General features: G+C 28.5%; 1 protein-coding gene and 1 long non-coding RNA gene across 2 annotated transcripts in view; one reads left to right on the top strand and one right to left on the bottom strand.

Moving 5' to 3' along the window:
* LOC142320517 (alpha-tocopherol transfer protein-like) overlaps positions 1-23285 on the top strand; it is a 141057-nt gene that overhangs the window by 100058 nt on the left and 17714 nt on the right. Inside the window, exons 4-5 of the mRNA XM_075358392.1 lie at positions 40-190; positions 20780-20973. Coding sequence (XP_075214507.1) covers positions 40-190; positions 20780-20973 — 345 coding nt within the window. The remainder of the gene's footprint in view (positions 1-39; positions 191-20779; positions 20974-23285) is intronic.
* On the bottom strand, positions 3978-22989 carry LOC142320518 (uncharacterized). The gene is made up of 3 exons (XR_012755424.1): positions 22839-22989; positions 18659-18798; positions 3978-4112 (listed from the first exon to the last, which is right to left on the bottom strand). It is a non-coding gene; the product is annotated as an uncharacterized LOC142320518 (long non-coding RNA).

The raw sequence follows: 23285 nt of genomic DNA, 5'->3' as shown, positions 1-23285 counted from the left end.
ATCAGATTATTGACAAATGTTATTTATTTATGTTTACAGTTGGTAAATTATGGAAATTTTCGTGAAAACAATCCTCACTTTTACGCAAATGTCAACCCACTCGATTTAGGCTTTATTGGAGATGCTGACGTGGTGAGTGTACTACCGTACCGAGAACAAACTGGCCGTCGAATTATGATCTACAAATTGGGTAATTACACTTATTACTGATAATTGTACTTTAAAAAATAAATAATTGTAATAATAAAATTTATTAATTAATCAGTTATTAAACCTACACAAGTTAGTCAAATCTACCTTAGATCAATTGCTGTGCTGTTAGGGAATAAATGTGAGTATGGTGTGATTGTAAAGTTTAATGAGGGTACGAATACAGCTAGATAAAGGGATTTAAGTGAATGGAATCTACACAAACACTGATTGCTCTGGCTATTGCGTTCCTCTATCCGAGTCATATCTCACATTGGAAACATTATTTCTAGAAATATTGTATATATTATAATATTTTGGTAAAATTTTGTACTACCGACTGTAAAAATTATACACTATAAAATTAATATTTGCTTTTAAAACTAATTAAATGGAAAGTAACCTGTTTATGAGACAAGTCGGCGCACATCAATAATACAGATTTCATTTAACATTCGAATGACTTCAAATGTTTTTGTTAATAATAATAAGAATGTTATTAGTTTTATTTTTCTATCGTCCTACGATCTATTCTGTTTATTAAAGTGACATAGATAAGTATCGAATGTTATTTGCTATGTAATATAATCGTAAGTTAATTCTAATTAATGAACCAAATGATAGATGTATATTATATAACTTGGTTCTTAACTATTTTATACATGTATACACATTATACACATACAACATATGATATGCTATATCTTCCATCACTATATCAGTGATGGATAGCATGTATTATATTATTTATATACTAGCTAGATTTTTGTTCTTCAGAGCGCAGTTTTTTTTCAATCCCAGTAGTCAAAAATTAAAAAAATGATATTAAATGCACTGAGTTTGATTAATGATACGATTTTTATTAGTTTAATCTTACTTTAGTGAAGATCTGCATTGACAGTAAGGAAAACTTAGTTCTTACAGTTTTTTTTTTGTTTTTTTTGTCTTCAGTCATTTGACTGGTTTGATGCAGCTCTCCAAGATTCCCTATCTAGTGCTAGTCGTTTCATTTCAGTATACCCTCTACATCCTACATCCCCAACAATTTGTTTTACATACTCCAAACGTGGCCTGCCTACACAATTTTTCCCTTCTACCTGTCCTTCCAATATTAAAGCGACTATTCCAGGATGCCTTAGTATGTGGCCTATAAGTCTGTCTCTTCTTTTAACTATATTTTTCCAAACGCTTCTTTCTTCATCTATTTGCCGCAATACCTCTTCATTTGTCACTTTATCCACCCGTCTGATTTTTAACATTCTCCTATAGCACCACATTTCAAAAGCTTCTAATCTTTTCTTCTCAGATACTCCGATCGTCCAAGTTTCACTTCCATATAAAGCGAAACTCCAAACATACACTTTCAAAAATCTTTTCCTGACATTTAAATTAATTTTTGATGTAAACAAATTATATTTCTTACTGAAGGCTCGTTTAGCTTGTGCTATTCGGCATTTTATATCGCTCCTCCTTCGTCCATCTTTAGTAATTTTACTTCCCAAATAACAAAATTCTTCTACCTCCGTAATCTTTTCTCCTCCTATTTTCACATTCAGCGGTCCATCTTTGTTATTTCTACTACATTTCATTACTTTTGTTTTGTTCTTGTTTATTTTCATGCGATAGTTCTTGCGTAGGACTTCATCTATGCCGTTCATTGTTTCTTCTAAATCCTTTTTACTCTCGGCTAGAATTACTATATCATCAGCAAATCGTAGCATCTTTATCTTTTCACCTTGTACTGTTACTCCGAATCTAAATTGTTCTTTAACATCATTAACGTTCTTACAGTAGGGTATAACTAACCCACCGGGTTGGTCTAGTGGTGAACACGTCTTCCCAAATCAGCTCATTTGGAAGTCGAGAATTTCAGCGTCCTAGTAAAGGCAGTTACTTTTATACGGATTTGAATACTAGATCGTGGATACCGGTGTTCTTTGGTGGTTGGGTTTCAATTAACCGCACATTTCAGGAACGGTCAAACTGAGACTGTACAAGACTACACTCCATTTACATTCATACATATCATCCTCTGAAGTAATAACTGAACGGTAATTCCCGGAGGCTAAACAGGAAAAAAGTAGGGTATATTTGTATCGATACTTTAGTCTATCAAGTTAAAAATATGAATACTTTTCTTGTTTTTGGTATATCAAAATAAAGCCGTTAATAAAACTTTAGTTTACTTTTGAACTAAATGAGCAAATACTGTATAAAAAAGATTTATATACAAATAGGTTTGTTTTAAAACAATTAATGGCAACTGACCTTTTTTTTTATGAATTGCAAGGGAAATATTAACAGGACGCCAAATTTTGAAATTCTGAGCTTAGTTTGAATAAATTAACTGGTTTGTTTTATTATTGTATCAAATTATACTTGCAAAATTATAAGTTTATTTAAGTACAATATAACTCTGGATTTAGGATAATGGAACATCAATCAATGAATTATCCTCAAAGTTAATAGAAAAAAATTGCATTCAGTAAATTATTTGTTAGTTATAGAGGATGACATTTAATTACAATAGATTCCTTTTAGTAACAAATGAATGAACTGCTAAGCGAACGTATACATTTTTCTTAGTAGTTGAGATTTTTTTGTTTTGAAACCAAATAATTTGTTTTCTTTTCTTTAAGAAATAGAAGTTCTAAAATAATAAATAAAACGTTTTATTGGAAAACTACCAGAGAATATTCTGGAAGAATACCTCTGATACTTTTCCACAAATATCAGAAGGTCTGAAGTGGAATATTTCTTTCATTCAGTTCACGATTTCACACTGGTTGAGAAATAAAATAGAATAGAAAAATCTTCTCAAAAGTTTTGACTAATGGGGAGACTAATTAATGAGGATAGCAGTGTCTTGCTAAAAGGCGACTGCTACCTCTACTTCATTAATAAAAAAAAATAGAATACATCGAATTTCCAAGATATCCAAATAATTGTTATTTTTTAGTTGCTTACAGTGAACATAAATTGGTCTGTTGCACAATATTTCTTCTTTCCCGTAAAAAAAGATGGTGCGTGGGTTTGTTTATTTGTCGTATGTGCTCAGACTTTTATTTTAGCTGCTATTGGCGCAGAGTGGACCATTGGTGGTGCGCCGAGCGGCTGCGCACGAACGATCATATTTGAACGATTTATACTTCTTGATACGAACGATTTTTCTAAAATTATATTTCTGTTTTGGGGATAAAAAAGGGAATTATTGGGGTTAGAGCTGTGTTAAAAAATCACAACTCATGAAACAGCTAAAAATGTTCACGATTTTAAAAGAAAAATTTCTTTAAGTTGTAAACGTTTTTATTGTTGTTAGTATGATAAATTCATGAACGTTATTTAGTTACAATTGGCAAAAAAATTTAACAAAATCATATGTAATGAAACATAAACCACATTAGCGGCTGGCCATAGGCCCTATTTTTTCCTAGTTTTTATTGAAACCTCTGGCTTTTCAAATGATTCTGTTATTTTACTTGTCACAAGGATATTTCTTTATGTTTCTCTGCAATATTAATATTATCTCAATGTTAATAGATAGTTTTTGAAAACTGACACCAGAATTTACAGTGATCGAAAATAATTAACTTTGTTTTCCATAATGATCTATCCCTACTGAAGAATCGGGCATTTAAATTAGTCTCTGCCCTCAACTAGTCTTCTTCATTTCTGCTAAAATTTACAATTTATAGAATCGCTTATCACAATTCTGCTCTCTAAATTCCTTTTTCTTTCTCTCTTACTTAACACTTAGGTTTTTAGTCTATGGTATCCTACCTTATCGCACCGTTTGGTCCTCAAAATGTTTGGATAGCCCTGTTTCTGTTTTTTATTTGGATCATAGTTAAATTGACAGCTGTGCTTTTTTGAGCTTAAACTGTCCATTTATAATTTTGTTAGGCCACCTTGCATTTATATTCCTGTGTGAAATACCGAAAAAAATCATTTAGATAAATTAAAAAATGTATCGATAATGAATTACATGGTAAAAAAAATTAATTTTGGTAAATAACTTAAAAAAATTATGTTTTTTATCTTTACGAAATCAATGCCGAGTATAAATTGCTCAAATTTTTCCGAAAACAATAAATTTTTTCGGAAACTTCCAGACAGAAGTCCTCTGGAATTTATACTAGAATCTCGTGTATAAAATAGCGTAATAATCATTGAACAAGTACATAATAAATCTAAATAAAAATAACATGAATATTATTAAATTCTTGACAAATATCAATGATAATTTTTATACAAATTGTGCAAGTATAATAGATAAGAAGTAGCAATCGTAAATTTGAGTTACTCTAAATAAAAAGTGAATAAAAGTGGTCATTATTATATTTGTTTAAATCTTAACTTTTTTAGACTGCATTTAAATTGATTTTGACATGTTTTTTCTTCATTTACTTTATAATTAATTTAAATGTAACAAAATATTATTAATATAAGTCCCATGTTGCGGTTTTATCACTTTCTATAGGTTATTTTATTTTATAAGCCATAATATTTGACATGTACATAATAAATACGTTAAGTACTTTAAAGTAAGCATGTTCAATATGTAATATTTGTGTAAAATTATATTAATATATATGTGTTTGAACCTTTAAATAAATAAATAAATTACCAGAGAAAGAAAGAAGAGTTGTAATAAAACGTTTTAATTATCGGAGAAATTCGTTGCAATATTAATTAGATTTTATAACACTGAAACTTATTAAAGATACATAAATTTTATGGCGTAAAATATAATAAATTTAATATTTTAACAAGATTTTAATTGATACGGCTATATAAAATTCTAATTAAAAGGTAAAAATATGTCAAGTCTTTTAAAATTGTTTACGGAATTTATTTTCTGGTATTTATAAGTCATTAGGTAAAAAAATATTTTGTTTCTGTTTGTGGCCATGAAGCAAATTGTGCTTTGTAGACATGCAGGTATTTTTGAGAATAAGCTTCTTAAATCGGCTTAACACTTTATAACGGTTGTTAATAGCATCATTGATTTTATTTACGAAAATTTTAATCTATAAAATTTGGTGTTCGTAATTACAGTTTTTATTTTTCAATTTTTCGACCAAAATATTACTTAATTGGCAATTTCCTACTGTAAATAATTGGTTCACGATTACGAGCGTATTTTGTAATAGCTCTACACAGTATTTTTCAATAGTCTATATTCCTATAAAGAGTATAAAACATTATTAAATTCTTTGTTTACTGGTGCATACCTCATAGGAATCACATCACGTAAACAGTTTTTTGTTTTTAAATAGATCTATTGCATTTAAGTAAATATACGTACTATTTTTTTATTATGAAAGATATTAATTTCTTTATTTACGAATTACAGAAGTTGTAAAATTACACAGGTTAAAAAATGTTTAATTTTCATTATAACTGTAAAAATTCAGTAATGGAAAGTAAAGTATAAATGATAGCTCTAACGTTCGGTACTATTTTTATAAATAAGATAATTTGGGGGATCATTTCGAAACGAATACTAAACTGTAGTTTTATAACAGCTATTAATAATTCCTTAATTAATATAGCACCTTTTTATAATAAAAGAAAAAAGATAAGTATTTTGTAGTTATGAACTAAAAATCATTATATGTTCGTAAAATTAATATAGTGATTTTAAATCTGCAGGCCATACACTATTGTCAATAATTAAATGCCAATTCAATTTAAAAACACGTTGCATAGTTGTTTATTTGTTCTTTATTAGAAAATTATTATATAATGGATCAGTTATAAATTTCTTATCCGTTTTTTTCATCCAATAATCTTTTATTTAATTTTTCAAATCATATTCAAGGTCTGTATTCTACTTTAATTCTAATTTCTTCTACTAGAAATTCGATTGGTCTTAAAAATTGATTAATAATTTTATATGCGTTAAAGAAAGATTGTTAACTCTACTATAATTAAAAAAAGGTTTGTTTTTATTATTTTATTGTTATTAATAATATACATAACGTTCATGACTGTCGGAGATAAAAATTGTTTAAAAATGTAAAATTTTGTAATTGTAAACCGAACAAAATGGCTTTTTTCGGTTTTGAGTATTCACTTTGTTTTGTAACTTTCAAAGACATCTACTATTCGGTTTAAATTCAAAACACATTTTCAGTTTTGAATTCAAAACTGAATTTAAAAAAAAAGTAATTTACTTTAAACAATAATTATAAAATCCTATAATTAATTATAGGATTTTTTCGAATTTTCGAAAAAAAAAATTTTTAAATTTTTTCGATCCCCGTACTGAGTAGGTAGCGTCTCGGCATTTCGTGCGGAGGTCCCGGGTTCAAATTCCGGTGAGGCATGGCATATTTTCATACGCTATCAATTTCCACCGGGATAATTGATAAATTAATTAAATATGGCCAATAATTTAATTAAATAGATACGCTTATTTAATATTTTTGCCTAATTTTTATCATAACAGTAATTTAATTAACAGTATTTTTATTTAAATGGTTGTAAATATAATGAAATAAATTATTAAATTCTTAATATGTCAACGGTAAGTTTAACTTATGTTAATAATAGACAAATAATGTGATTTCAATTTAACGTTTGAGAACACATGAAATCTTCGTTGTAAAAAACTGTATTAACAAAATAATAAATAAATAACTGTAAAACAAATGAAATAGGAAGAAAAACAAAAAATCCTTGGAACATAAATAATTATTACCATTATCACTAATGCAACTACAGTTAATAATATAGGCCAAGTGAAAGGGATGACAAGGTAAAAACAAAACAATAAAGATAATCCATAAACAAATCTCAAGTAATAAATTAAATAAAATTACGTTATGTCTTATTAAAAGAAAACAATTACGAAATACTAAAATCCTTATTTTAATACTCCTTAACTACATAAATAAAACATAATTCCGTAACTACTAATTTCGTATACGTTAACGATCCTTAATTAAGAAGTTAACTGTTATAAGTTACACTATTGCCAAATACTTAAGCTTAACCCAATGCTTTATAATAGTTGTAAATTCGAAGGTGGAATATTTTTTATCTCTTCAGTTATCTCTTTCAACCTATGCTATTTATTAAAAGTGCTTCAAAAATAGAAAACAAAATCTTGACCTCACTTTGATTCTAACTTGAATTTATATGTAGTTGAACAAAATATCCAGATATTAAAACTTCTACGCTAACAACTAATTACTTTCCCGGCGAATATTGCTAGAATAGCTGTATTAAAAGGTATGGTGATCATATAAAAAATAATGTACCGGGGTTTTTTTAAAAATATTTACGTTTTAGAGTCCAATTATTTCCATATAGACCAAAAAATCATATATATGCATATATGTGCGTACTTACGTATGAACGTATGAGTGTCGCACTGTTTTTGGCCTTATCTCAGGATTGACCCAACCGATTTTCTTCAACTAGGCTCAAATATTTCTATACATGGGACAGATCATATTATGATTTTTTAATTCTTTAACGGGGTGGGGGATATCACGAAAAAACGAATTTCGATTTTCTTCAGGGACATTTTAGAGAAAAATTTATTAAAGTAAATTTGTTACTTAGAATGCATACATAAATAATCCAAAAAAATTTAACTTTTTTCCTATTAAAATGGAAATATATTATTTGTTTTTTTACTCTATCTCCCATCAGCTTAAATATTTTGCAAAACTATTATGTAAACAAACAATTTTATGATTCATATAGAGTTTATACTTCATGAATAGGGTTATCAAGAAATGCCTACAAATTTTTAAAAGTATAAATGCAGGGACGTTTTTTGACATTTCCTTTTCTTATTTTACTTTTTGTTGAAGGAAGCGTTAGTTTTAAGAGAAAACTTTACATAAGCAAATTTTTTAAGCCAACCTCATATTTTTTTACAATTTTTCTTAAAATTTATTCCCCATGTTTAAAAGATATATATTCTATTTTTTGTTTTTTTTTTGTTTTTTGGCCCTATTTTATTTTTTATTATTAGTAGCAAGAAACGTCATAGAATTCTTTACCAGTATTTTTTAATAATTTTCCTCGTCCAGTTCAGGATTTTTGACAACGATATTTCAATTGCAAAAATTTTCAAGTAACTTTGTTAGAAATAGTTATTATTAGCAATTTTAAAAAGAAAGAATACGCGATAAATTTCTTATAAAAATATGTGAATAATAATTTAAATTACTATTATGATTGAGTGAATAGATATTAAAAGTAAAAAAAAATAAATTTTTAACATAACTGTTGCGGATAGGAATGTTCTGCAACAATCATATAATAACAGATTACATTGCTCCTATTATGGACTGTTTCTCATAAGACAAAGCGCAGTCTAATCATCTTTTTACCCCACTTCATCAATATTGATATCAACTATTTAATAAAATTTTTATTTACAAATATTAGTACCCGTGACGCAATAAGGTTGTTTTTCATAACTATAAGTAGCATGCTTTGCTATGGTTATCAAAATGAAGTTGAAGATATTTTTGTATGTAACTATTTGTCATTTAAGTTGCTAGACCGATAAGTGGAAAACCGTGGGTTCAAAAAAACATATCAAAACTGGATGAGGACAATGAAAAAAGATTAATTACTAGGAAGTTAATGGCCAATTTTAATATTTTTTCCGCAAGGACAGATGAGCGAAGTTTAAAACCAGTAAAAATGCCACTTTTCTGTAATTTTTCCTTCAATTTTTTTTATGATCAAGAAGCATGGTGCGTTGGTGTTGATGTATGTGCTCTCATTTTTATTTTTAATGAAGCGCTTCTTTTTAATTTTTATAATTTTTTTATCTATTACTTGTAATATTATAATATATTATATCTTACGATCAAGAAGCATGTTGCTTTGGGTTTTGTCGTTTCTAGTACGCTAAATTCATGGACGTTTAATTACAATTGGAAAAACCATTTAGCAATATCATTTGTAGTAAAAAATAAACATGTAACATTTTCGCGGCGGGTTGTAGGCCCGCCTTTTTTCTAGTATTCATAAAATTAAATTGTATTTATTAACAGAAAAACTTTAGTGAAATAAAGTAGTTCTTGAAATAGTGTCCCTTTTTATGACAAATTTACATCAAGCTGTATGTTAAATTTTTAGTTTAGTAAATGGCATAAAAAAAAAAATCAATAGGAAAATTCTGTTGTGCGGTTGCTTTTATTTATAAGATGATACATGTTTGCTGTTTACGTAAATAAACAGCAAAAACACAAACAATCGGCAGATATTTTGATTGGTTTAAGATTACAGAGTAATAGCATCCTGATCCTATAGAGTTTTGTCCTTCACGATGAGAGTCCCGTTTTGTCGCATTAACAAGGTATAGAGGTTGGCCATGCCAACATAACGTCTTCATTTCGATGCCAAAATAACTAACTTAAATATCTTCGTAACTATTTAAAAAGATTAAAACATAATAAAAAACTCATTAAATAAAGTTAAGTAATTTATTAACAAAATTAATAAATAAAACAAACAAGAAAATCTAGAACTCCTAAAAAAAATTTTTTCATACGGTAAGCTTTACTACCTAAAATGTTTGACTGCTACATATAGATAATCGTATTAAAATAATCACCTAAAATATTAAAAACGATCGGCAGAAGACCAGAATCAAATCGATCACAAAAACTTCCAGGATCAGGACGTCTGCCTGTGATCCCGAACCGACAAACGTCTTACAGATTGATTCTTTGTGTTACTTATGAGTAAGCTCTTGTCAATAGCAGTAGTAGTATTATGTAGTTACTTGAGTATTGCTTGCGAATAGTTTGTGTAAAAAGATTGTAACAGATAAATTAAAAAAAATTACAAATATTATAAGGTTATCATCTTATATAAAAGTAGCATTTTCCAACCGATTTTTTCCGTCGACCATTTAGTAAACTAAAAATTTAACACTCTTCGCAGCCTGTTTTGAATTAGTCACGAAAACATGCGCTAGCTTCAAGAATAAAATAAACTCGCCTAAAATTCTGAAATCGTAATAAAATTGTTAAATTTCAAACATAACTGTGTGTTGTAGATCTTTTCACGAGTTTAAAAGATGTAACACAACACAGTTATATTCGTATTGTGTTTTTGAATTTCCGGCTACTCCGGATAAGTTATGCAATTCATTTAAAAAGAAACTTTCTGGCTACGACAAAGTTTTTTGAGTCAACGAATTAAATACATATTTAAATTAATTTTCATTATACGAGTATTTAAAATTTTAATTTTTTGAAGCGGAGATGCTCAACATAATAAAGCAATAACCAACATTTCTAATATATTTCACCAAAATTTCAAAAAAATGTGTTTTGATTTGTAGAAAATTTGGGGGCTAATTTATCGTGGAGCTTTTTAATAATTAAAATAGTCACTAAAATAAATTTAAAAAAAGTCTTCGATTTTTTTAATTTGGGAGTTCCTCATCAGAGTAGGGTTAAATTAGTTTACCGACTTTATTGTTTAACAAAATACTTTTTGAGCATAACAATTTGAGATGCGAAAAAAAATTTTTTTGGGGGGCTCCCATACTTAAGGGGAATCATTCGGGTAAAATTAATTTTTAAGAAAATAATCAGTAAGTGGTGATAATAAATTAAAAAAAAAAAAAACAGTTGTTTAAAAAATACAAAGATACAGCCGCAATTCTAAATAAACAAAGTTGTAATTTGTAGGAAGGAAGTAAAAAGTTTTAGCTAACCTTTATCCCAAAAAATACTGGGTAAAGAACATAAACAATTTTAAGATTTTAACATTTTAAATGCAGTGGGTAATTTGCGAGATGGATTTAATTAAAAAAATTTTTTTAAATTTTGTTATCACATCATTGTTGGAGTGAGATGAAAAAAATAATTTTATAGCGGTTTAAAGGCCTAATGATATAGAAAATATAGATCCGCAAAAACTCCAATTAAATCTTTTTATAAAGAAAGATATGACTAAAATACAGTAAAAACATATACAATCTTTTTCTTGGTGGGAGGGGAATATTAAATAAAGATTTTTATTAATTTGTGATTTTGATAAAAATAAACTTCTACTTTTATAAGAAAAACCTTTTGCTAAAGTTCCGCAGTAAAGATTTAAAATATTCCGCCAAAACACCTCCACCCCGTTTTATAATTTTGGCAAATATTTATTCCCTCGAAGGTGTAGTACCTGTCTATTAAGTTTGGAAAAATCGGTGAACGGGGTCCAAAATTATAAGAACAAATACAGGACAAAATGCAAAGCACATATGATCAATCGTCCGTCTGAAAAAAATATATTTTTTTAGATTTGGGAGCATTGGAATACATTTTGTTTTTTACAGATTTTCTACAATTTATTTAATGTATTTTACAATTTATTTTTTTGTTAAAATTTTTTTTTGATGTCTCCTTAGGCGTATGTACCGCTATTATCGGAAAAGTAAAAACACACAATAGGATCGGTCTGTGCGCAATTGAATTGGTGAGGTCCGATTTTTTTTATACGACATTTCTTGATTGTGTCATCTGTTCATAACATTTTCTACCAGATATACCTCATTAATATTAGTATTTCGGTCGAGATCGAAGAGGATATGTCCCCAGTTTAACTTAAATTATATGTTAGCAAATACTTTTCCAATCGTAATTAATGTAGAAATATTTACTGGTAGCGTCTCTGCCTTTCATCTGGAAGTCCCAGTTAGAATTCCAGTCAGACTTGGCATTTTTCATTCGCTACAGATTTCCATTAGGGCATCGACCATAGCAGTCGATGCCCGTAATCTCACAAAAAAATGTTTACTTTTTAGCTCTGAAACTTCTGATGATGGCGTCGTAAGTTCTAATTGAAATATACCTGATTATGATCGAGAATCCCTTGTCCAATATTTTTTACCCAAGAATATTATTTACTCTCCAATTAGCCTGAGCTTTTTTCGAACAATTAAACGCTTAAGTTGAACACCCATCTTTTAGTGGAAAATTTGATTTTTTTTTCTTTTTGAAGTACCATTAATATACTCGTATACAATATCAGGGTTTGCACATCACTTTTTTTGTTTGAGACTAACAAAGGCTATTGTAGTTTCATTTTTTACGAGATAAATTAAATATATAAATTTTATTTATTTAATCAGAGAAGATTAAAATTTGACCGATTCATTTTTTGAACAATTTAAAGAGCTTCTTTCTTTTTCCTGTTTAGCCTCCGGTAACTACCGTTTAGATTATACTTCAGAGGATTAATGAGGATGATATGTGAATATCATCATGTGAATAGAGTGTGAATGAAGTGTAGTCTTGTACATCCTCAGTTCGACCATACCTGAGATGTGCGGTTAATTGAAACCCAACCACCAAAGAACACCGGTATCCACGATCTAGTATTCAAATCCGTGTAAAAATAGCTGGCTTTACTAGGACATGAACGCTGGAACTCTCGACTTCCAAATCAGCTGATTTGGGAAGACGCGTGAGCTGATTTAAAGAGCTTGGAAGCTATTATATATCTTTATATATATAAATTTGTGTCATTTTTAAGTATACTAATTATCAATAGGGTAACCATTCAGTGGTGTGGTTATGATAGTATTCTACAAACATATGCAAGAACCTAATCAAGTTCAGTTGCAGAGAGTTTAATAACATTCATGTGATACAACGGATTAGCCAAGTCAGTCATTATTAATGTTATAACCGACCAAGCCAATTATAATTGTCACTAACTATTTTACTTGTCACAATAACTCAATAACTTGATAACATAAATTTGTTTTTTAAAAACAATATTCGATTTATTAATTTGATATCATGTTATATATTTTTTTTCATACAGAGCCATGAACAAAATTTCATAATTTCATAAAAAAAAAATTGCCATATTGATGAGCTTATTTACTAAAATTATACGGTGTATTTTTATTTTCACGCTCATTTATTCAGGCTTTTTTGGGCTTAGGTGGGATTTTTATATTTTGGTTCTATATTATAGTAGCCTAGATCACGCATATGTTAAATACAAATTGACCCATACGAAAAATAAGTGTACCTTTATTTAAAAAGGTTTTTTCATTCATACATTATGTATGTATGATGAAAGGACGTTTTCGTCATACATAGTATTTAGTTTAGTTTTACAAAACAATATAAATCAGGACCTATTTTCAAAATAGTTAGAAATTTTCTTCCAAAAAATCTTTTTTAACATAAAAAAATATTCTTTTTTAACATGAAAAAATTACCTATAAGCATTTAGAAAGTCAAGGTATCTCGTTATTTTATACAATTTTTAAAAAAAATCGTGACCTAATACCTTAAAGCCTTAATTCACTTTTGCTGATAATAATATAGAATTTAATGTTACCGAACGTTAGTATATGTATTGTTGACTTGGCTCTTAATAGTGCTAAGAATAATTTTCAAGTTATTTTCTCACTGGAGTCCCTATATTCTGTTGAATTTCTAAAGATTTTTTGCAGTTTCTTCCGTTTTGTTTGCATTCAAATGTTATTATCTATTATTCAAAACTTGGCAGTGACTTCTTTTTTTTAAAGAGTAGCTGCTTATTGTCATAATTTTATTCATGTGTTGTTGCATCAAGGTCAGAGATGAATAGTACAATCACAAACCAGTTTTTAATAAATGTAATTTATTAGCCTTTTTTTTGTTTATTTTTATCATCATTTATTTACATTACAATCCGTTTCTCATTGGAGGTATTCGTATGAGAGATAAAAGTAGTATTTCTTGTGATAATTGTGTAAAATGTTTAGACGTGAAATGATCTTATTAGACAGTAAAATTGTTTTTTGTTACAAAATCAAAGTATATTGTTTAGTTTTGAAACGATTTAATAACTGCTACAAACCATTAAATATTCATACTATTAAATATTTATTATGCCTACGTATATTCCTGTTTATAAGAAGGAATCATACTTTGTGTCACCATGAAACAGCCAGAACGTTCTACAGAAAGAAAAAGTGGATAACTAAACCAGTTTTCCTTCCTAGAATTGTTAAACCGATAAAAAACAAACTTAACATTTCCATATAGTCTAAAATTTATACTCTAATGTCAATATCCATTTCTATCAGCCGGTCATGTATGTTACGTTTTTATTATTTCTTAGTTCGTTCCCGTTTAGATTATGATACTACTCTTCAGCGCATCATACCACGCTGAAGATGTTAGATGCTGTACATTGTGCTTTTCTTTGTCTTGCTACGGGTGCTTTTAGATTAAGCCCTGTTATTATTGTTGAGTGCAGTGAACCATCACTTTTAACATCTTATTTTTCCCGTCTTACAGGGCAACCGAATTATCTAGCTTTTAACGCAGTCCTTGCTAATTTTAATTTATAAAGGTATGAAGACCACCCAAATTATACTGCACTTATGGGTTCGTACCCGGCGTTTATTACACCCTATTAATGCAGACTCGCCTTCTATTTTTCCCAACGTATCCCTGTTCATATTCTCCGTGGAGAATCACCAACCTTATAAATTTTATGTTAGATCTTACGATATACAATAAAGAATCAAGGGACCATCTATCGTCTTTCAGCAAATGTTTCACCATATTCTCCACAGACAAACCCAGACGCAATAGTATATACAGATGGATCGAAAGAATGATACCGTTGGATGCGCATTTATTGTTAATGGCAGAACCTATATGTTTGGTCTACCTAATATTACAAATGTATTTACTGCTGAAATGTAAGCTGTCAGAAAGGATTTGAAAATCGTTAACTCACAATATCGCCATATCCTTATTTGCAGTGACTCGTACAGTGCTCTCTAAGCTTTTAGAGGATTTTATTCTAAACAACCTCTCGTTACCGAGATCTATAATACAGTCGCTGAGTTGAACCACCACAACACAAAAGTGAATATCTGCTGGATCCCTAGCCATGTGGGAATTGAGGATAATGAACATGCACATTCCGCCGCTAAAGACGCATGTAGTCAACCGTCCTTTACAGTTCGTAATATTACATCTGACTTTATTAATCGTGTAAAACACACTATTCGTGCAAATTGGCAATGTGACTGGATGTACTAGTTTCCGCGTAGCAGTTGGAAGTTCTATTGTTTTGATTAAAAAGTAAAATATGATATCTTTTTGTTTATTTGCAGTAAATGTGTCATCTCCGGGCAATTAAAACGCTGAAGCGTTTTCCCCCAGAAAAAACAAAAAAAAAAAAAACAAAACTTGTATCAATCCTTAAAACAGAACCGATATTCGCTTAAATATTTCAGCGTAGGTAAAAGCCATTATTATATCATTATGCTTTCGTTGATATTTTTATCAAATTAAGTAATAAATCTCCTACTCAATTTATTTAAAATTAATGCATTTTTAAATAATACTATTTCAAAATACCTGAATTTTTTTATCCTTATTTAACGTACATTTAACAAGTCAAATGTATTTTCAAATTACATCTACAAAATTTTATTTTATTCTGCTCTGGACTTTTTTAAACATAATTGTTTGGAATAGGTGCTTATCTCAGTTATAGTAAATAATACCATTTAAATAACTGGTATACAAATCGAATATGAAAAATATTAACAATTCGGTTTATATATTTTTAAAAATGTAAAAAATATTTAACAATATTTATCGACCAAGTGTATCCACACGAATGTTATATGATTGTCAAGAAGTAGATGAAAATAGATAAACGATGGAGAAAAAGGGGAAATAAATGATATTTTAACAACAAACAACTTAAATAACGTAACGTAGGTATGATACTAAACTCGAATTACGCAAAGAAAATTACTAAATACCTAAACGATGTAACATTTTTATAAAACATTAATAAATAAAAAGATACATTAATGAAATTAATGATAAATGAAATGATATTTAATGAGTTGATCCATTTTTTTTTCGATTAAGAATTTTAATTTCCATTTTCTCTCCATCTTGATTTATGAGTTGTATCCATCAACTCAATGTGTTGTTTGAAATTTATATTTTAAACGACTAAAGATCTTTCTTGTGCCCGTTGTATCATCTCAGTATATTTTGCGTAATAAAAATTTGAATGATGATCGTTCTGACCCGAACATAATTATAGATTTCACCGGTGAAAATAGAGTTCTTACAGTAAGTCTACGTTCAGAATCTCTCTACTTGATCTTAGTATGAGTTCTCAGTAGATGTAATACATTTCACTATTGATTTTATGTAATTTTTATAATTAAAATAGGAATTCACAGGATTGGTAAATCTGATTTCAATTAAAACTGTCTAAAATTTGATTATTTTGGTCACAATTAAAATTAACTCTTTTTTTACTTCCTTGTGCGAAGTAAAGGAAGTATTGTAATCACGAAAAATTTCAGTTTTCAGATTTCAACGGAAATATCCATTTTGACCATTTCCGAATCCATTTTGACTAGTTTCGACGTAGCGTCTGTACGTACATATGTACATATCTCGCATAACTCGAAAACGATTAGTCTTAGGATGTTGAAATTTTAGATTTAGGACTATTGCAACATCTAGTTGTCCACCTCCCACTTTGATTCCAATCGACTGAACCAAAAAGTGGCCAAAAAAGCCCAAAATCCCTAAAAATTTTGGTTTTGGACTTTTTATAACTGCAGTAGTAAGCCCTCATTGAGAAATTTTCAATAATATAAGTGGTACTTATTTTCATTGGTTCCAGAGTTATAGCCAAATAAAATTTTAATTAATGAAATATTTGGATTTTACAAGGGAAGGCTTTTTTTAAATTTTTTTAAATTAATTTTTTAAACATTTTTTAATTTAAATATATTGATTTATCAATTATTAACTCGTGATTGTAAAAAATTACAAGAACTTAATAATTCAAGTTATTAGTGAAATAAAATTTTATGTACTTTTAGAAATGTATATATGTAATTTAACAGGGATTATTAATATATATGTGTATATGTAATAGATTCGGTGAAACATCTGATTATTTAATATTAATTGAAAATTATAATTTTTTGGGGGATTTTCTCATTTAATTTCTGTTTAATCTTATTTAATTATTTTAGAATTTCTGTTTAATTTTATCTACATTAAATTTAACTTCAAAGTGACTGAAAAATAGAGCCTCACAAGAACAATATATACACTGAGGCATAGATGCCCGAGCTTTAATAAATTTAAAAAAAATCTTATGTTTTAGTTCATTACTCCTCTGATATTTCGGACAATATTCTTCCTAAGTCGGAGTTGATCATCATTTCGTTTGTTTTTTGTTGCCAATCATCTAATCGCTCTTTGGTTTGATAAAATTCTTCCGATCTTAATTTGTGGACACGTTCTCTAGTTTTAGCAATTGTGTAACTATCCACTTTATTAAAGAGTTGGAGGATCGTATCTCACTTCAAATAAAATAAGTTTAAATGAAGTGCAGTAAAAAATTTGTATATATAATTTAATAGGCGTGCAATGAAGTCATGTGGTGTCCACATCAAATTTTTCTGGTTGTAAGTAACAAATACTTTACATCTTAAACAATTTTTTCGATCATTATACCAAATTACTTAGGTCTGCTTGAAGCAAGTCGCCTGAAAACTGCCCAAGTTTCTAAATAGTTAAAAATCATCTGCGTATAATGAGATATTTGAATTTTCTACACGGTTTTACGTCATCAATAAAAATAAGAAAGAGAAGAGGTTCTAAATTTCCCCTGAGAGACTCCGGAATGTTCCATCCGAAGCCTTATCCGGATTCTATGTGAGCAAGCCCCGCAATGGAAAGTATATATGAAATAAAATATGAATATGAAATGTAACTAAACGTCGTTACCCTCTCCACTTCTTTTGAAAAAATCGATAAAATGAAGCAGTATCGTTTAAAAAATTTTTTTTTTACATTAATTAAGTTATAGTAGAATTACTAAAAATAAGCATTGATTGAAATTTGTTTATTTATTTTCTTACTCCTCAGCCCTTCGATGGATTTAAAACAAATTTAATAGAATGAATGTCCCCCATACAAAAGACACTTTACCAAATTTCAAGCGCCACCAGCCTGTTTCTGATGTTATTTAGCAAATCAGAAACCAAAACACACCACATCTAAAACGCTGTGTTTAAGCATATTTTTATCGCATGTCAATGCGAAATTGAAATTGGATGAATATATAGTTCCATATTTCTAAAATGTTAGCCATGATTTAATCTATTAAAAGAAAGCAATAAAAATATTATTTAAATTTTTATCTTATAAAAGACTGTGTAAAAAGTTTTTACTGTGTATATTAGAAAAGAAACGTTTAGATGAATACGTAAAGCTTGGAGTATTCTTTTATGTCCACTCTCAATGATTTAATATTAAAATCCCTTGTAAATATATATGAATTAGGCAAAGTCAAGTTATAAAATAAAAACCTCTCTGGAAAAAGTTGCAGTAATGTAAATAATTTCTATTCATAATACTGAATTATTTTTATTATTTTTTTACGTGATTATATATGTTAAAATTTACGAAGTTACCTTCAATATTTCTTCATCCGATATTAAAAAAAAAAAAAAAAATGGTGAAAGTCGACGACCCGTTCTTATATCGTTATGATCCAGGTAATATTATAATATACTAAGATTACATTATAACGGTGCGCCAAACTTCCTTTTTACTGTTACATTAAAGAAAGAAAATCAAGAGTTAAATACATATATTTGAAGTAGATATATACTAATTACTTATTAAAAGCTAATAATGTTAAAAAGTAAAATTTGAAAGGTATGAAGTATGTATTCTTAAAAATTATGCCTATGCTGTATTAAAGGTAATCCTATTTATATTTATGTTTGATTGGTATAGAAAGTAATTTTTATTTATTTTAAAGAGGTCTTACAATGTTATGAAAACCTAAGCTTTTTCTCTTTATGTATTTATCTTAAGATACGTACACAAATAAGTATACTTATAAAAACACCTAATTCTCATACTTAATAAGAGCATGGCTAATGTTGTTATTTTTTATGTTTATTATGTTTAGGTATTGTGCAATATACAGGATAGTTTCTTAACAATTTAATATTATTAATCTATAATGCCTTCCTTATTTAGAACTTTTAAATAAACATTATCGATTTTATGTTTATTTCAGCAAAGCAACTCGATCCTTCCTGCTTGACTTTAAGTATGAAAAAACTTATAACAGATAACAATAAAAAAAAAAGATTAAAAACTCAGTAAAAATTAATACTTTTTAATTTCATATGTATATTTTGTTAATTCCCGTCACGTTTATGTTTGCTACATAAGGGAAGCAAACATAAACGTGATGACTTTAAAACACGAAAGGTTTATAGGAGAAATATCTCAGAATTCAAAAGGATCCAGAAAAAGAAAGAATGCGCTGACCTTAACTGATCGAAACACAGTAAAAAATGGAGAATTGGAGAGCTAAAAAACTAGCTAGAAATTAACTATAATGTGGTCCTACAGTGACAGGTGTCAAAAAAATGATTTAAGGTAATTAAGCATTTTATGGGCTTAACTTTTAAATTTTTGTAAAATATACAATTTTACTAAAATATACAATTAGTAATCATTAATTTTATTCTTCTCATCTGGAAGAGTAAGTATGTTTATGAAAGCAAGTCATTATCTGAAATAAACTGTATTACTAACCAGGATATGTTAATCATCTGGATTTATGTTATCAAATTAAGTCTGTTATAACCTGATAATTTATATAATATTTGGAGATCTTCAGGTATATAGTAAAACGTTTTTTGATTCGGGAACCGAATTAAAAAAGCAACTGTGTTTTTAAAGCAACTGTTTGTGAACATTGCCGGTAGGCAATACTCACAGTAAGGCTTACTGTACGTAACCCACCGAATTGGTCAATCGATGAACTCGTCATCACAAATCAGCTGATTTTGAAGTCGAAAATTCTAAGGTTCAAATCCTAGTACAGGCAAATACTTTTATAAGGATTTGAATATTAGATCGTGGATACCGGTGTTCTTTAGTGGTGGTTGGGTTTCAATTAACCACAATTCAGGAGCGGTTGACCTGAGACTGTACAAGACTACATTTCATTTAGATTCATATATCATCCTCTGAAGTAATACCTTACAGCGGTTCCGGAGATTAAACAGAAAAATATAATAACTAATAGAACTTATTACATTTCTGGAAGGACAATTAATTAGAAACGAACAATAAAATGATAAACTACTGAGAAGCTGTTATCGTTAAAATATATATCTTATTAAGCGAGATTTACCTCGCGCATGAAAAACAAGCGAAAATCTTATGAGCTCTAATGCGTTACTTTTATTACATTGGAATATTTACGCAATCTATCGTTGAAGGATCACTGAATTACCTTTTGAAATAAGCTCCGTTGTTATTCATCAGACGAAACACATACATTCACGAAATATTTTTTATAATACTGTAGGTAATTATTTTATTACATCCCAATTTTTTTTAATATATTCAAAATCTCAACTTTTTTACATAAGGTAAAAAATAAGGTACACAATACTTTATAATATTGATTACTTTTTTTGTAATTTCACTAAAATTTATTTTTTTCTATGAGAAGAGCTAAAATAAGCAAAGGGAAATGAATAATATGAATCATTTTGTTTCAGGTAAATGGAATCCTAGTGATTATCATATCGATGAACTTTTCAAAGCATCACTGGCAATATTAGAATTAGGTATGCTGGAACCAAGAGCGCAAATTCTTGGTGGTGTAGTTATTTGGGATCTAGCTGGATTATCAATGCAACATGCCTGGCAAATTACACCGTCTGTTGCTTCTAAAGTTATTGAACTAATGATGGTAGGGAATATTTATGTATAATAAATATCCTGCATAAATGAAATAAAATAAATTGTAAATATTGCAGATATGAAATGCAGGAAACGCAGTCTTAAGTTAAAAAATTATTAATTCAATAAGATTTAAAAACGTACTGCTGTTTTGAATTTCCGAATTCACTGATTAAGTCTATGGTAGTATAATGCTCTTCAATGTGGTTGATTCAGTTTCACTAAAGAAGAGTATTAAGCGTTATTATAAAACCCAATTTAGGTATTGAATTCATCTCAATATTTGTGTTCTGTCAGAACTTACCGTGACAACTGTTGGTAAATCCGAGCAGCTTAATTGGCTGGTAGATCTAATTAGCGTTTCTTAACAGCTTTATAGAATATTTGCAGGGTTTATCTTTTAATCATATTTATTACCTCCTTTTTAATTTACATTATTTTCATATATTTTACATTTGATTTAATCATATTTTATTGTGGTAGTCTCCAGATAAGTAGTTGTAGCTTTTTTGACTCGGGGTTAGGTTGTTCCTTGTTCATTTAATGTGTACTTGTAGCTCGCCTTTGGATCGTCGTGTGTTAGAATTAGAACCAGATAACATTTTATAGTTGTTTGAATCCAATTTATGTAAATATAGTATTATTTACATAATTGGTGAATAATAGTACAAGGTCAACCCTATTTATCACAAGAGATGTTTTTTACTGGGAGATTTGACCTCTCAGGTTTTACGTGTTGTAGATTTGAGCACATGGGACTAAATGGGAGTTTAATACGTGTACGGAACGATAAGAAATGCGGAGTTGTCGATAACAGTTAAAGATTTCCTTGTGAACTAGATGCTAGAAACTAGAATAATAATAATGAATATTTACTCTCTTTTTAATCTTGATTTTTCGTCTAAGTGGAGACAAGCGTTTCAATACTTTTTGTTTTTCAATCTGTTCTTCTTTAACGGAAGAATCAAATTGAATCCAGTTTTTAATAACTGATTTGTGTTTTCTTTGAGAAAGTTTGTCTGTGTTAAAGTAATAAATTTTTATTTATAATTAATCTGTATCTGCCATTTTTTACTGAACGCACGGTACATTCAATTTATATGAAACAGGTTTTCAGTGTTCAAACTGACTTCGATGATTACCATTCTCTCTCACATTCAGTGGCCCTCTTCCGTTGTGTGTTAAGAAACACTATGTCAGTTTTCTAGCTGGTTCACCTTAAATCACGGGCCATAGAATAGTGTTCTGTAAGTAATTGAAGATTTTGTCAATTATGCTTCTTTTTTTTAATTACGTTGAAAAGATTGTTTGCTATTGTTATGTTATGCTATTGTCATGTTATAACATAAATTAAATTTTTGGAGAGTTATTTTGTCGCCGTTTGCCTACGGATACCCAAAAGCAAGTACCATTTTCTTGTGGTCTTTTATAAATTATAGATTGTCCTTCGTCACACACCATTTAAAGAAGTGATAATATCTTCTATTTACAATGAATACTTAATCTTAAAATAAAACATAGGACAGACTTTAAGTTAGTACAAATTCTATGTGAAAGTACAATTTTTTATTTCTCCAAAAAAGCAGTACCAGACCGGCGCATTCCGGTACCACTTTACTCCTGACTATTAAGTAACTATGTTACAACTATATTAAGTAACTTTGATTGATACTTATCGTAAGTGTACTCACTCGGCTAATTAATTTTTTCTTTTTTCATTTATACTTTTAATATTTATGTTGCATATCTGATGATGTAAATCTAATTATACGATATAATGTATATAAATAATAAACTAATAAATTAAATATTTTTTTATCTTCATAAACTTTCAAATAATTTTAACTAGAGTAAGTATAATGCACGTATATTCACAAAACATTTTTCATTATTTTTCCCCTTCATTAGAGTGAGCTACTTGTTTAATATCTCACGATTTACCACTGTCTTATAAATAGATAAGTAAAATGTTGCTTTGTATAATGTGTAGCCTAAATAGCTGTTGCGTTACAGAAGTGGTTTTTGCAATGAGTATGATTAATTATGATTACGCTTGCATAATTTCACTGTTGTTACGTCTTATTGAATGGAATTATGTTATTGTGTGAGTAAGCACGTATTTTACCTGCATATTTACATATATTATTTTTATCTTCGCATTTACTATATTTGTATTAGGTTTTGCAAATTTAGAGCTTTAATATGATAAATTAAATGCGTAAATATTTTGCTGATTGATACAAAATAATAGTCATTTTTAATTCATTGCTGATTAAGAAGAAATAATAATAATTTTACTGTTAATAAGCCTAAAGATACTAA

Source organism: Lycorma delicatula, chromosome 2 (genome assembly GCF_047948215.1).
Source record: "Lycorma delicatula isolate Av1 chromosome 2, ASM4794821v1, whole genome shotgun sequence".
NCBI classification, from domain to species: domain Eukaryota; kingdom Metazoa; phylum Arthropoda; class Insecta; order Hemiptera; family Fulgoridae; genus Lycorma; species Lycorma delicatula.
The sequence above is the reverse complement of the archived record's forward strand: the minus strand, read 5'-3'. Positions and strand labels throughout refer to the sequence as shown.